This window comes from Pteropus alecto, unplaced genomic scaffold, assembly GCF_000325575.1.
Source record: "Pteropus alecto unplaced genomic scaffold, ASM32557v1 scaffold195, whole genome shotgun sequence".
In the NCBI taxonomy this organism is placed as follows: Eukaryota; Metazoa; Chordata; class Mammalia; order Chiroptera; family Pteropodidae; genus Pteropus; species Pteropus alecto.
Genome location: NW_006438073.1, coordinates 3,454,971 through 3,466,063, shown reverse-complemented (window position 1 = coordinate 3,466,063; position 11,093 = coordinate 3,454,971). Strand labels below are relative to the sequence as shown.

Sequence of the window (11,093 nt, the reverse complement as noted above, 5' to 3'; positions counted from 1 at the left end):
TGTAGGTACCTCCCTGGTTTGGGTTTTAAGAAGTTAATTGTCTTAGCAAATTGGCTCGTTCACGTTCATCTCCCTCTTGGATCTCAAAGAGCCTTGACTTCACCAGAATTCACAAGCCCATCTTTGATAAATGATGTCAAGTGGGTGCAGGGGACAGGGCTGAGGGTGGCTGGGAGACTGATAATAAATTGAAAATAAATTAAGTAAATATTCATCATGTAAAGACAAATGCATAATGATCCTTGCTTTTTGGACTTTTTCACAATGAGGTGGGAAGAAGGGCTGGTCACGGGTCCCCAGCCACCACCAGCAATCACGAGTCAGAGGACGTTAGGAATGACGACTCCGAAACCATTGTCTGTGTTCCACGCGGAGGAGCTGGGGATAGGCGGGGCCACAGACACCTGTGTGAGAGCTGAGCCAGGGCCTCTCCCGGTGAGATGGAAGGAAGCAAAGGGCAGAGAAGCCTGGGAAGGTGTGGAAGGCAGACTGTGGGGCTGTCGCGTTTTGTTCCCAGGCAGTGAATGCACAGTGAACCCCTGTGCATTGGTGACCGTGCGTGTGAGGGTGTGTGGTTGTGTAAGGAGGGGCTCTGTCCCCTTATTATAAATTCCGAGTGGGCGCAGGTAATTAGGAGGTCCAGGATATAAAAACGACTACATGTAATATACCTTCCCGATGTCCTATCTGTATGGACGGCGTGAAACACAGAGATGGTTCAGAGACACCATGATACGAGAATTCTGTGGTTACTTTCAGCACAAATTATTTCTTGACCTTCGAAGAACTGGCTTTATTCCAAATAAGACATGAAATTGTGCTTTTTCCCCCGCCTCCTTTCCTTTTATATAAAATGGCAACTCTTTCTCAGGGGAAACAGCCTTTTTCCATAAACGCAAATCGTTTGGGGCTTCTTGTGTCACTGATCGATGCATCATCTGGTCTTTCGGGTTGCGAGGAGCCCGAGCATGATTTTCGACTTGAGTCGATTTGGCTGTTGGATTTACCATGTGGAGAGAAGCAAGGACAGAAGTCGGCTGAGTCCCTGCAGCTGCCTCCACAGTGACCTGCTCTCTAAGCACGAAGCCAGTTCCGGTCTGGATGATAAATGCGCGTGAGGAAGCGGCAATGTTCTCAATGCCATTCTGACTCGCGTCTTGGTAAGAAGTTCGGTCTACACGATCTCACCCACACTGTAAGCCGATTTCTCCTCGTTTTTTGGTATCTTAACTAGGATCGCATGTTACCCTTCCAAGCGTAGGTGCTGCATGAACACAATGCAGAGCAGAGAAGGTGACCCCCACGGCACACCCACTCCCTCCTACGTGCCATGGGTTAACTGCCACCTGGCAGTCTGTAAACAGCAAATTCCACTAAGACTGCGTCAAAAAGAGATGATTAAAAAGAAAAATGCCGATGGAAAAGCTACTTTCCCATTTAAGAAATCATCCCATACAGACCCCTTTTGGGAAACCACTCCTCGCGAGGGATACGTCAATAAGAACAAACTCTCAGCAGGCCTTCCAGGTGACTTTGCTGTCACTGAAGCTGTTAAGGATAACTGTACACAGGTCCAAAATAACAGAGGACGTCATTTTATTGGCTGTCCACAGGAAGTTTGGTCACACAAGGTGGTGAAGCCTGTGGCGCGTGTGGTACAACACAACATCTCGGCTAACTACTGAACAGAAGGTTAACTGATTCTCCACACAACACCCCAGCAGCCCTCTGCCGCCCAGGCGCCGCCTCCCCGCGCATCATGAAGCTGAATAAGCTGGCGAGTGAGGGCTCTGACCTTGAGGCTTGGTTTCTTGCACTTTCTTCCCATAAAACAGCACTTGAAAATTCACAAAATTAAAAGAAAGAAAGAAAGAAGGCGGCACTTCCTTTTGAATACCGACACCACTGTAAACAGCCCCCGGTGACATGCAAATCCACGTCTGGTCGTTTTTTTTTCCCTTTAGATATTAAAAAAAAAAAAATTAACAAATGGAATGGCATGTCTATTTCAAATATTAGTAGCATAACATTTAAGTGCAATTTCAGCCTGGCCTCTAGTCTTAGAAACCTTCCGTGTCATCTGTCAACAAAAGCAGCGAGCAGACGGTATGACATCCAGGCACTGAGCTTTCCCCCCGCCTCTGGCTGCAGCCACCCCAGGCTCTGTCCCCATGCCCACCCTTCATATCCCAAACGTCTGAAAACAGTTACTCGTTATCGACACAGTCGGGGTGGGGCAGACGATTCCAATAAACGGAGCTGGAAGCGTTTGGGCTCTGCCGCTTCCACCCTCAGTGGTCCTTGTGTCCAGGACCTGGAGTTGTCCTTGCCGCCATGGCACAGGGGCATGAGGCAGATGCTGTGGGGAGCAGCCCCTCTGCCCGCTTCCATGGCCTGCAGTCCCCAGCCGGGCCACGTGGTCACACGGAGCTGAGCTTCACCAGGCCGCGCACCGAGTCCTCATGCAGGGAGTCCTGGCTGGCCAGGCCTAGCACGTGCACGGTGCGGCTGTGGGCCAGCGGGCTGCCCGCCAGCAGCCGAGGCGGCGAGGGTGCTTCCTCTGGGGTCAGGAACTGGTGGCCCACATGCTCCTCCTTCAGGGGCAGTATGTCTGTGAGCGCAGCCTCCGTGCTGAGGTTGGGCATGGAGGAGGGCGGCGTGGGCTGCCCAAGTGTCAGGCTGGCACAGGGCGTGCCCAGGCCGGGCTTCCCGGGCAGGTGCAGCTCGTCGCTGGTGAGGCTGGGCTCACTCTGCAACAGGGGCGTGGCCGCGGCCTGCAAAACGAATTTGGTGCTCTGAATGCACTGGTCTTGGTCACACTGGAGAGCAGGAGGAAGCCAGCAAAGAGAAGGCGAGACCACACAGGCACAGGGTCAGGAGGGGAGGGGGCACGGGGACAGAGGCAGGGCGGGATGCGAGAGAGAGAGAGAGAGAAAGAGAGAGAGAGAGAGAGAGGGAAACCGTTAGTGATGCCTCAGTCGGCTGGGGGCAGAGAGTGTGCACAGCAGCCTGGTTTCATGTGGCGACCCCCGGCTCAAGCTCACAGTCCCCACAGGTGCCCAGGGAGTAACGTACGGCCTCAAGCTACCGTACTCCTGGCCCTCGTTCTCAGACAGGACCTCCCTGAAGAGCAATGCCGCGGGCTCTACCACCTGCAGCCATCCAAGGCAGCTGTTTCTTGTCTGCTGAAAAACTCTTGTACTACATCGTTCTAAAATGACAGGGGCCTGTCCAGCCGTGTTCACAGCAGCATTATTCACGGGAGCCAAAAGGCGGAAGGAAGCCAAGTGTCCATTGACCGATGACCAGATAAACGCAACGTGGTCCACACAGTAACGGATTATCACTGAGCTGTAAAAAGGGAGGACATTCTGACACCTGCTGCCACACGGATGAACCCCGAGGACATCGTGCTAAGTGAGACCAGCCAGACCCAAAAGGACAAATGCTCCATGATTCCACCTCTACGAGGTACCTAGCTTAGTCGAATTCACAGGGACAGAAAGCAGAGGGGTGTCTGCCAGGGTCCAAGAGAGAAAATGTGGAGTTAGTGTTCAGTGCATGGAGTTCCGGTTTTGCAAGATGAGAAGCGTTCTGTAGGGTGGATGGTATTGATGACCGCATAATAATTTGCATGAACTTGATGCCACTAAACTGTACACTTAAAAACGGTTAAAACGGCATAGTTTATACTACGTATATTTTATCATGAAAAAAAGAAAGAAAAATACATGGGAAACGGAAGCTCCTGGGGGTTGATCAGTCTGGTCAGAAAGCCCTAGAATTCCCCACTGCTAAATTTTCACCTCGTTCAAGAAACACTAATTGAGCTTCTGCGGTTTTTTTAATCGGTGAAAGAGAATGCCAATCCTTTACGGGGGATTTCCTTTTCTTCTCAGTGTTTTTAAATCACATCACGTCTCATGTCCTTCGGTTCACTTTACTCACTGGCCAAAGGAAATAACGTAAACACATTTCTGGCCGGTGGAACGTGGATCTCTGATACCTTCGTAAACCCTTCCCTTGGGCTGTGGGCAAGTTTCAGAACAGCCGGAAGAGATCTCGGGGCGCTCGGAGACCTTACACTTGAGTCTGTGCAGTGACTCGTTCTTCTGTGGGAAGGAGGAAGAATGGGTGCGGATATCGGGCGAGTGTATCGTGACTTGACATTCAAGCAATTAGCCAGAAGTGCCACTCTGTTTCTTCAGAAGTTCTCAGGACAAAGCCGTTTCCCCTCTTTACAAATGAAGACCCCGGATCTTAGATAGGGGGGTGGCCTGCTCACAGGCCTTACAGGTAAAAGTGAGGGCTGGATGCGGGTTTGGGGGCTGAGACTACTCGACTGCAAATCTCTTTCTACTACACATCTGACACATAGTAGGTGCTTAAGAAATGTTACTTGTCTTATTATTCCTTCTTTGTTTTTGGAACTCTGGAATTACGGCAGAAGCTCGGCCTGATAGCTTTGCGATGGAGGTGCTCCCCGCCCGCCTCCTGCCCAGAGACGCACCTAGAACCGCGTCACTGACCCGCCTCCAGGCACAGAAGCAACCTAACTGGAACACTCAGCCTTCGGGGAGGAGGGTTCACCCCAAGTCGCAGTTCCTCAGCCAAATGGGTCTCTTTCTAAAATCACAAGTGGTAGCCCAACCCCTACGCATCCCGCCCCCCACAAGCTTCCATGAAGAGGTGGAAGAGCCGCAGTCTCTAAGGAATTTATAGGTGTCACAAGTTCAAAGACCTTGGTTCCAGGCAAGAGTAAACTCAGGGTGCAGCTTTAAAGAGGGAAAGCCAGCGTCTGGGCAGATCCTGGCTTTTCTGCGATCGCTTCATTGCAGCCAAGGGAACTTCAAAACACCCAGAGCTGGGGATGGGTGGAGAAGGGCTGGGGAGTGAGCGGAGGGCTCTTCCCTGGAGATGAAACCGCCCTTAAAAAGTGCTGGGGAGGGGCTGTTAGGCCTTAACAATCATTTAATGTGGTCGTTTTCCCAAATCATCTTTGCCACAGCGGTGCTTTTCCACTGGGCGACTGAGCGGCTTCCTCCACTCTCGAAGTGACCCCCTCCCCCAGGGAATTTCAGCTGGGGGAGGGGGTCACTTTGGGGCGGGGTGCTGTCAGGCTGCAGACAGCTCTGGTCGCTGGGAGGTTTTGCTGGCTCTCCGACACTGCCAGTAGGTTTCTGCACGTCGGCTCCGTCTTGATAGGCAGAGGCAGACGAGAGCAACCTTCCTGATTAAACATTCATCTTCTGGAAACTATCCCCAGGCCTTGGATATTCTGTGCTTTGCAAAGAACGTTTTAGGAAAATCAGCACTTAGTCTCCTTGCTGGCGGAGCTTCCTGCACTGCCTGTAGCTCAGTACAGCTTCCCAGCGCGGACCCCTCCAGTGACCCCAAGGCTGAGATGCCCCCGCAGAGGGCAGGTGCCTTTCTGTTCTCAATCGTTCCTTCTGGAGCCCTCACTCATCCTAATGTTTCTGTCCACGCAACACCCCCAGCTCTAGGGGAAGAAGAAACTGCAAGTCAGATTTGTTTGTCTCCGTTGACCCGAAGAAAGAGCCTTTTTTAAAAAAATTGAAAACGAATTGGCCAATTTTGTTTTAGGGACCAGCCCAAAACAGACCGCCCGGTAAAGACTCAGAGAGGAGTATGTTAGACGGCAGAGCTGGAGGAGGTTGTCAAGGTCAGGAGGCCCAAGGGTGAGGAGAGAGGTGGCCCCCCTCTGACTTCCGCGGTCTCCCGCCCCTTCCCCCAACACTTGCCCTCCCCTCTTCCCTGACCACTCCTCCTCTGGGAACCCATCAGAACCTTCTGGGAGGTTGCGGCTGCAAACAGTGGTCTGTTGGGTTCCTCAGAGCTCAAGTTCACTGGGCTGGTCATGAGGAATTTGAAGAGCCAGCTGAGACTCTACACTGAAACGTCATTGTGCTGACTTGGAGGCAGGTTTACTCTGAAGCTACAATGCTTAAGTTCGGGGTCCCTTGCTTGAACGACCCCTTCCGAAGCCGTGTTCCTTGCTTTTGTTTTGTTTTGCATATTGTTTTCTTTTTCCTAAAGAGGACTCCCAACTGCATGACTCAGGCCCCTCCAAACCTGGGCCCACTCCTGCACACACCTGTTGGCCCTTTCTCGTGGGCAAGATGACACCTCGTTAAAACGGTCACAAATCCGTGCTCAGCCTCATGGCCAGGACCCTGTTGAAAACGCACTCCAGTTTACTGGAGTAAAGCTGAAGGGCTTAAAAATCTGAAAGAAAAATTTTGCCTAAAACATTTAATTAAAATTATCTATCACTGAGCACAATTACTGGGACCATGAACCTAAGTGTCTAAATCCTGCTCATTTCCCATAGCTTCGAAAATAGTTTGCTACCTTCAACATCCATTTAGAAGACCAATCCCATCTGGGGGGACTCAGGGACCAGGCTTTCTTCCAGAGGATATCGTCCATATAATGCTCCTACGTAACTGGTTAGGTAACTGGCTCATGGTAGACTCTTGAATGGGAAACTATGGGTCCTGTTGGATTCCAACCAACGGTAGTGCAATGACCCTGCCCAGTGGAATTCAGAGCTTATAATATTAACTTGGCATGTTTTGAGCATCTCTTTCTTAGAAGAAATTCAGTGATTAGGAGAATTTTTTTTTTTTTTTTAGGGTCAGAGCTTTTCCTCATTTAGCACACGCCAAAATTCCAAGGAGGGCGGGTGGACAAAGCTTCACGGCTGCAGCTCCCATGTGAGAACTTCGAGGGAGAACATGGCCCATTATTTTAGGGTTCCCGTGGAGATGACCCATGAAGAGGTGTTCTGATACCTTTTCCTTTTTAAACTTTGCTTCTAATTATTAGTTGCCCGTTTCTTGTTGATTTTTCGACTTCATCTTCTTTCTCTGGTCCCACCGATTTTCGCCCCCACTTCCCCCGTCCATCTCGTTCTTTCTCTGGTTTTCCTCCTTTTCCTCTTTTTCTTCTCTTCCTTCCCGCCTCTCTCTCTCCTCTCACCTTCACCTTTTTCACAGCCCTCTCGCCTTTTCCTCTGAGGACGCTTATCTTCAACCAGTAGAGGGAGACGTCGCCCCTCCCTTCGTCCCTCACATCTTGGTGGCGGGGGTGTGTCTTCCAGCCCTAACACCGTAGAGCTGTTGGGAGTATTTTCATTTATCGAACCAGTTCTAGAATCTGAAGGAGAAATGACCAAGCCCCAGGATATCGGATAATGACAATTCATTCATTACTAGGAACAGGAAATTGAGAAAGTCCTATTTTCGTTCCAAAACAACCCATAAAAGTTCCTCTTTATCAAATATAGAGTTGAACCCTAGGAAATTGCCCCTTTTTTTTTTTTTTTTTTAGGTCGGAAATCATCCAAATGCCGAATACTAACAGAACAGAAACCTGATCGCTTGTAAGAGTGTCTATGAAGAGACCCTTCTGTCGGCAGCTTAAAACTAATTCTGTCTGGGTGCTGGAGTGTTGGCCGTAGTCACAATAAGTCACCGTGACGGCTGCTGATTTATTGCCTAAATGAAGCGCTGGCATTTAACTTGCAAAGAAGTTTATGGCTTCAGATGTTCGATGTCACACACATCATCACTTAATGCTACAGTTTAAAAACACCCCAGAGATAATTTACTTTTTGTTTCTGCAGATTTTCAAATAAAATTGCTCATGTTGGAATACATTTCCTTTTACTCTAGCTGACTTCTTATCTGAAATGACCCTCGGGTACAGATTAAATGCTGCTGAAAGCGAAATGTGGAGTTTTTAGGTGGTTTTTATACAAATTAAGAATGAATGAAATTATTTAGGTTGTTCCACTTCTGTCAAAATATTCGCATCGGGCATAATTTATTTCTGTCTGCCTGTGAAGCTGTGTTCTGGGGTCTTGTGACTGCCCCCCATTTTAAAACACTACAAACTTCCAGAAGCCACCTAAAATGAAAGCTAGAAAGAGCGCTTTCTTTTTATTCTTTTATTTAACACTATCGTCTAAGTTTGCTTAAGTTATTTGTTCTACTCTATTTGATTTCTCAGATTATGCATGGAGAGTTCTTCTGAAATACGAGTTTAATAGGTTTAGTCTTGTTTTGATATTGGATTAAGGGAGATTTAACAAATTAGGTTAAGTACATACAGCAAATGATTTTCCAAAACAACAAAAAAAGACATTTCAACAACTATGTGTTTACCACATGATCCCAAAGGATCTTTGTAGCTACAAGCGACAGCTTTAAACATAAACTGTCAATCTGGTGCGATACAGAACTTAAAGCATCGGACAATCAAATGAGATACGCATCCTAAAAACTGGACCATCCTTGGATGTCACGACTACATACACATATTGTCATAGACAGAACTTCCATGTTAGGTAATAACCGAACCCCATAATGAGGAAGATAGGAATAATGAAAATATAATCCTCAGCGGGCACTGAGGTTATCGGCACATGTGCCGTGTGGTTCCTCAGAATTTCGCCGGTGTTCCGATGAGCAAGGCTGTCCTGAGGTTACACGCACCATTTTAATGCTTTCGATGTCGCTTCATCACTAACCCTTCTTCCTTGGGACTCTGTGGTACAAGGAAGATCACTTAGCATATCACCATCCCCATCTCCAAATTACATGAGATGGTAAATTACTGTGAATTTTCCCAATTTTAAGATAGCAAATAAGGCCTCAGTGGATGTTTCGGTGCCTGCTATCTATCAATATTTACCCAATTTTTCTGCATTGCACTATCTGTATGTTTATCTAAGACTTAAGTCTTTAGCTCTAATTTCTAAAATAGTGCCTATTTCCCTAGAAATAGTGCCTATTTCCCTAGAAGTACCTCTCTGACCTGGCTTCTGGTCTTAAAAGAAAAGAATAGGCAAAAATTTAACCAGAGACATCTTCCCTCCAGCCTTTCCTTTCAGATGAATACGCCCAGTCTGGTGCTAAATCTAAATGTCTATCAGCATTCTTCCTTTGAGGCAGGCTCTGGCCCGAATAATCGAATAATCGCGTCTCATGGCTAATTCGGTATTTACCGTTGGTAGAATGGGTAACAAAAAATGTGCGCATGCGCATATGGCAACGTGGGCTGCTGGCCGTGTCCCCTAATCACAGAGGCAGGCTTCCAGCCCCAGGAACGATGGATACAGACGTTAGACTAGCACTCCGTTTGTAGATAAGAAAGTATATGAAACTGCCCCAAACATGCGAGGCAAACGTTTCCAATAGTACACAACAGACGATGCAAGATCGCAATCCCCAAGAGAAGGGACATGCACAAGGCGAGCCCGACAGCCAACCAGCTCTTTCCTGGGGGCGCATCTGTCCCAACCATGACGAAGGCTGGAGTCTGCGCAGAGCACAGCGGTCCTGCTGAGTGGGGAAAGCAGGGACCCGAGCGTGAGGAAGCTGAAACGCTCGGATCACAGGGCAGAGCACTGGAGAAGAGAATGCTGCAGAGAGCCGGGGGGCGGGGGAAGGGGGACCTGAAGTCCTAGTGGGGGTCCCCACAAGTCTGTAACCAAAGGCCGTGGTGAGCATGTGCGGGATGGCACGAGAGCAGCTGCGATGGGGCTGGGAGAGGAAGAGACATAGCAGAGGTTGAAACAAGCAGTGCTGGGGGCCGTGGACCTCGTTCACACCTCCAAGGCTTTGTCAACAGTCCTGGTATCCAGCGAGGGCAGTACGAGGACGGGGCCTTAGGAGCAAGAGTCATGCCCTAACGTGAGACCCTTGAAAGTTCAAGATGATTAGCTAGTGATCGAACTGCCTGCTAAAACAAGGGCAAGACTCTTCAGGAGGAGACATTGAAATCCAGAGTCTATATAATATACCGTCCAAAATATCCGGTATTCCATAAAATGTCAATAGACATACAAACAAATAGGAAAAAGTGATCCAGAGTCAAGAAAAAAAGTGGTCAACAGACACCAAACCCAAGACGGGCCAGATATTCTTAGCAGATAGACTTTGATCAGTAATATAATTATGTTCAAATAATTATAGAAAAATATGGTCTCAATGAGTAAATAGATAAGAAGTCTCAACAGAGAACTACAATTCAGCAGACAAATAAAAATAGCCAAATGAAAATTCTAGAATGAAAAAGAATAATGCCAAAAGAAATTTCCTAGATGAGCTGAATACTAGATGGAATCACTCATCGCAGACTGGAAACAAAGCCCGCCCTGGTATATAACACCACAGAAGCACAACGTGTGGTCCCGCCGCGGAGAGGCGCCCAGTCAGTTTTTGCTGTGAATGAATGAACCACCTTGTCTGCTTATTCATACTAAGGTGTGCATGGCTGAGCTTTGATTTTGGCTGAGGGGAGAACCAGCAGCACTATCCGCTGCGCACTTAAAAAGGGGGTAAGGGAGTCAGTACAGATTGAGGCAAAGGGACCGAATGGGACACGGGGACTGTCCAGCCAGCCCTGCTTCAGGTAGCTGTATAGCGTCCCCCCGGACAACGCCCTGGTCCGTGTAAGGGGACTTTCCATCACGGGGTGCTACAAAGCTGTTTCTGGAAGAGATTTTGTGGGCACTTCCCCTTTGCAGCCCCTAAGAAACCAGTTACTCTGCAGCCACTACCTGCCTTCCCCTGGGCTGAGCCCCTCACGCGGGGGTGGCCGGGGAAGCCTTCCAGGTGGGCCCGGTTCGTTACTGGGTTAGTGAATATAGAAGCGAAAGAGAAGTCTTTGCAGGGAGTTGTGGCCCCACTGCGGGCAGCTCGTACCATGTCGCTCTGGGGCTGCGTGGCCCCGTATGCAGCCATCCCATTGGGGGGTGCGGCCGGCTGTGGCGTGTCGGGCTGGACGTACCCTCTTCTGTCAATTAGGCTACAAGAGAAAACAAAACAGTGCAGGAGGACGAGAGTGAACAGAAAGGCAAAGACGCCCTCAACGCTTTTGATTTCCATTCTGGGGGTCCCTCTTTTTGGGACAGGCCCCACCTCAGGCACCTCGGGAGACGCCTCCACTCATCTTGGGTGGTCAGGTACCCAATTCTGTCACTTCTGCCTTTTCAAACGCTTGTCACATTCGCTCCCTCACTGCTGCCTGCTGCAGACGCCCGCGCCTCCCCCAGCCTCTGCCCC

General features: G+C 49.1%; 1 protein-coding gene across 3 annotated transcripts in view; it reads right to left on the bottom strand.

Annotated features, from left to right (window-relative positions):
• Positions 1–1,579: 1,579 nt before the first annotated feature.
• The window catches only part of ZDHHC14 (zinc finger DHHC-type containing 14), a 221,250-nt gene continuing 211,736 nt past the window's right edge, over positions 1,580–11,093 (bottom strand). For 2 of the 3 annotated variants that reach the window (XM_006915021.2, XM_025049067.1), the window contains 2 exons: positions 10,734–10,836; positions 1,580–2,819 (listed from right to left, as the gene is read on the bottom strand). In XM_006915021.2, the coding sequence (XP_006915083.1) occupies positions 2,421–2,819; positions 10,734–10,836 (502 nt within the window). In that variant the 3' untranslated portion in view covers positions 1,580–2,420. The remainder of the gene's footprint in view (positions 2,820–10,733; positions 10,837–11,093) is intronic. The other variant, XM_015591912.2, reaches the window with a different exon arrangement.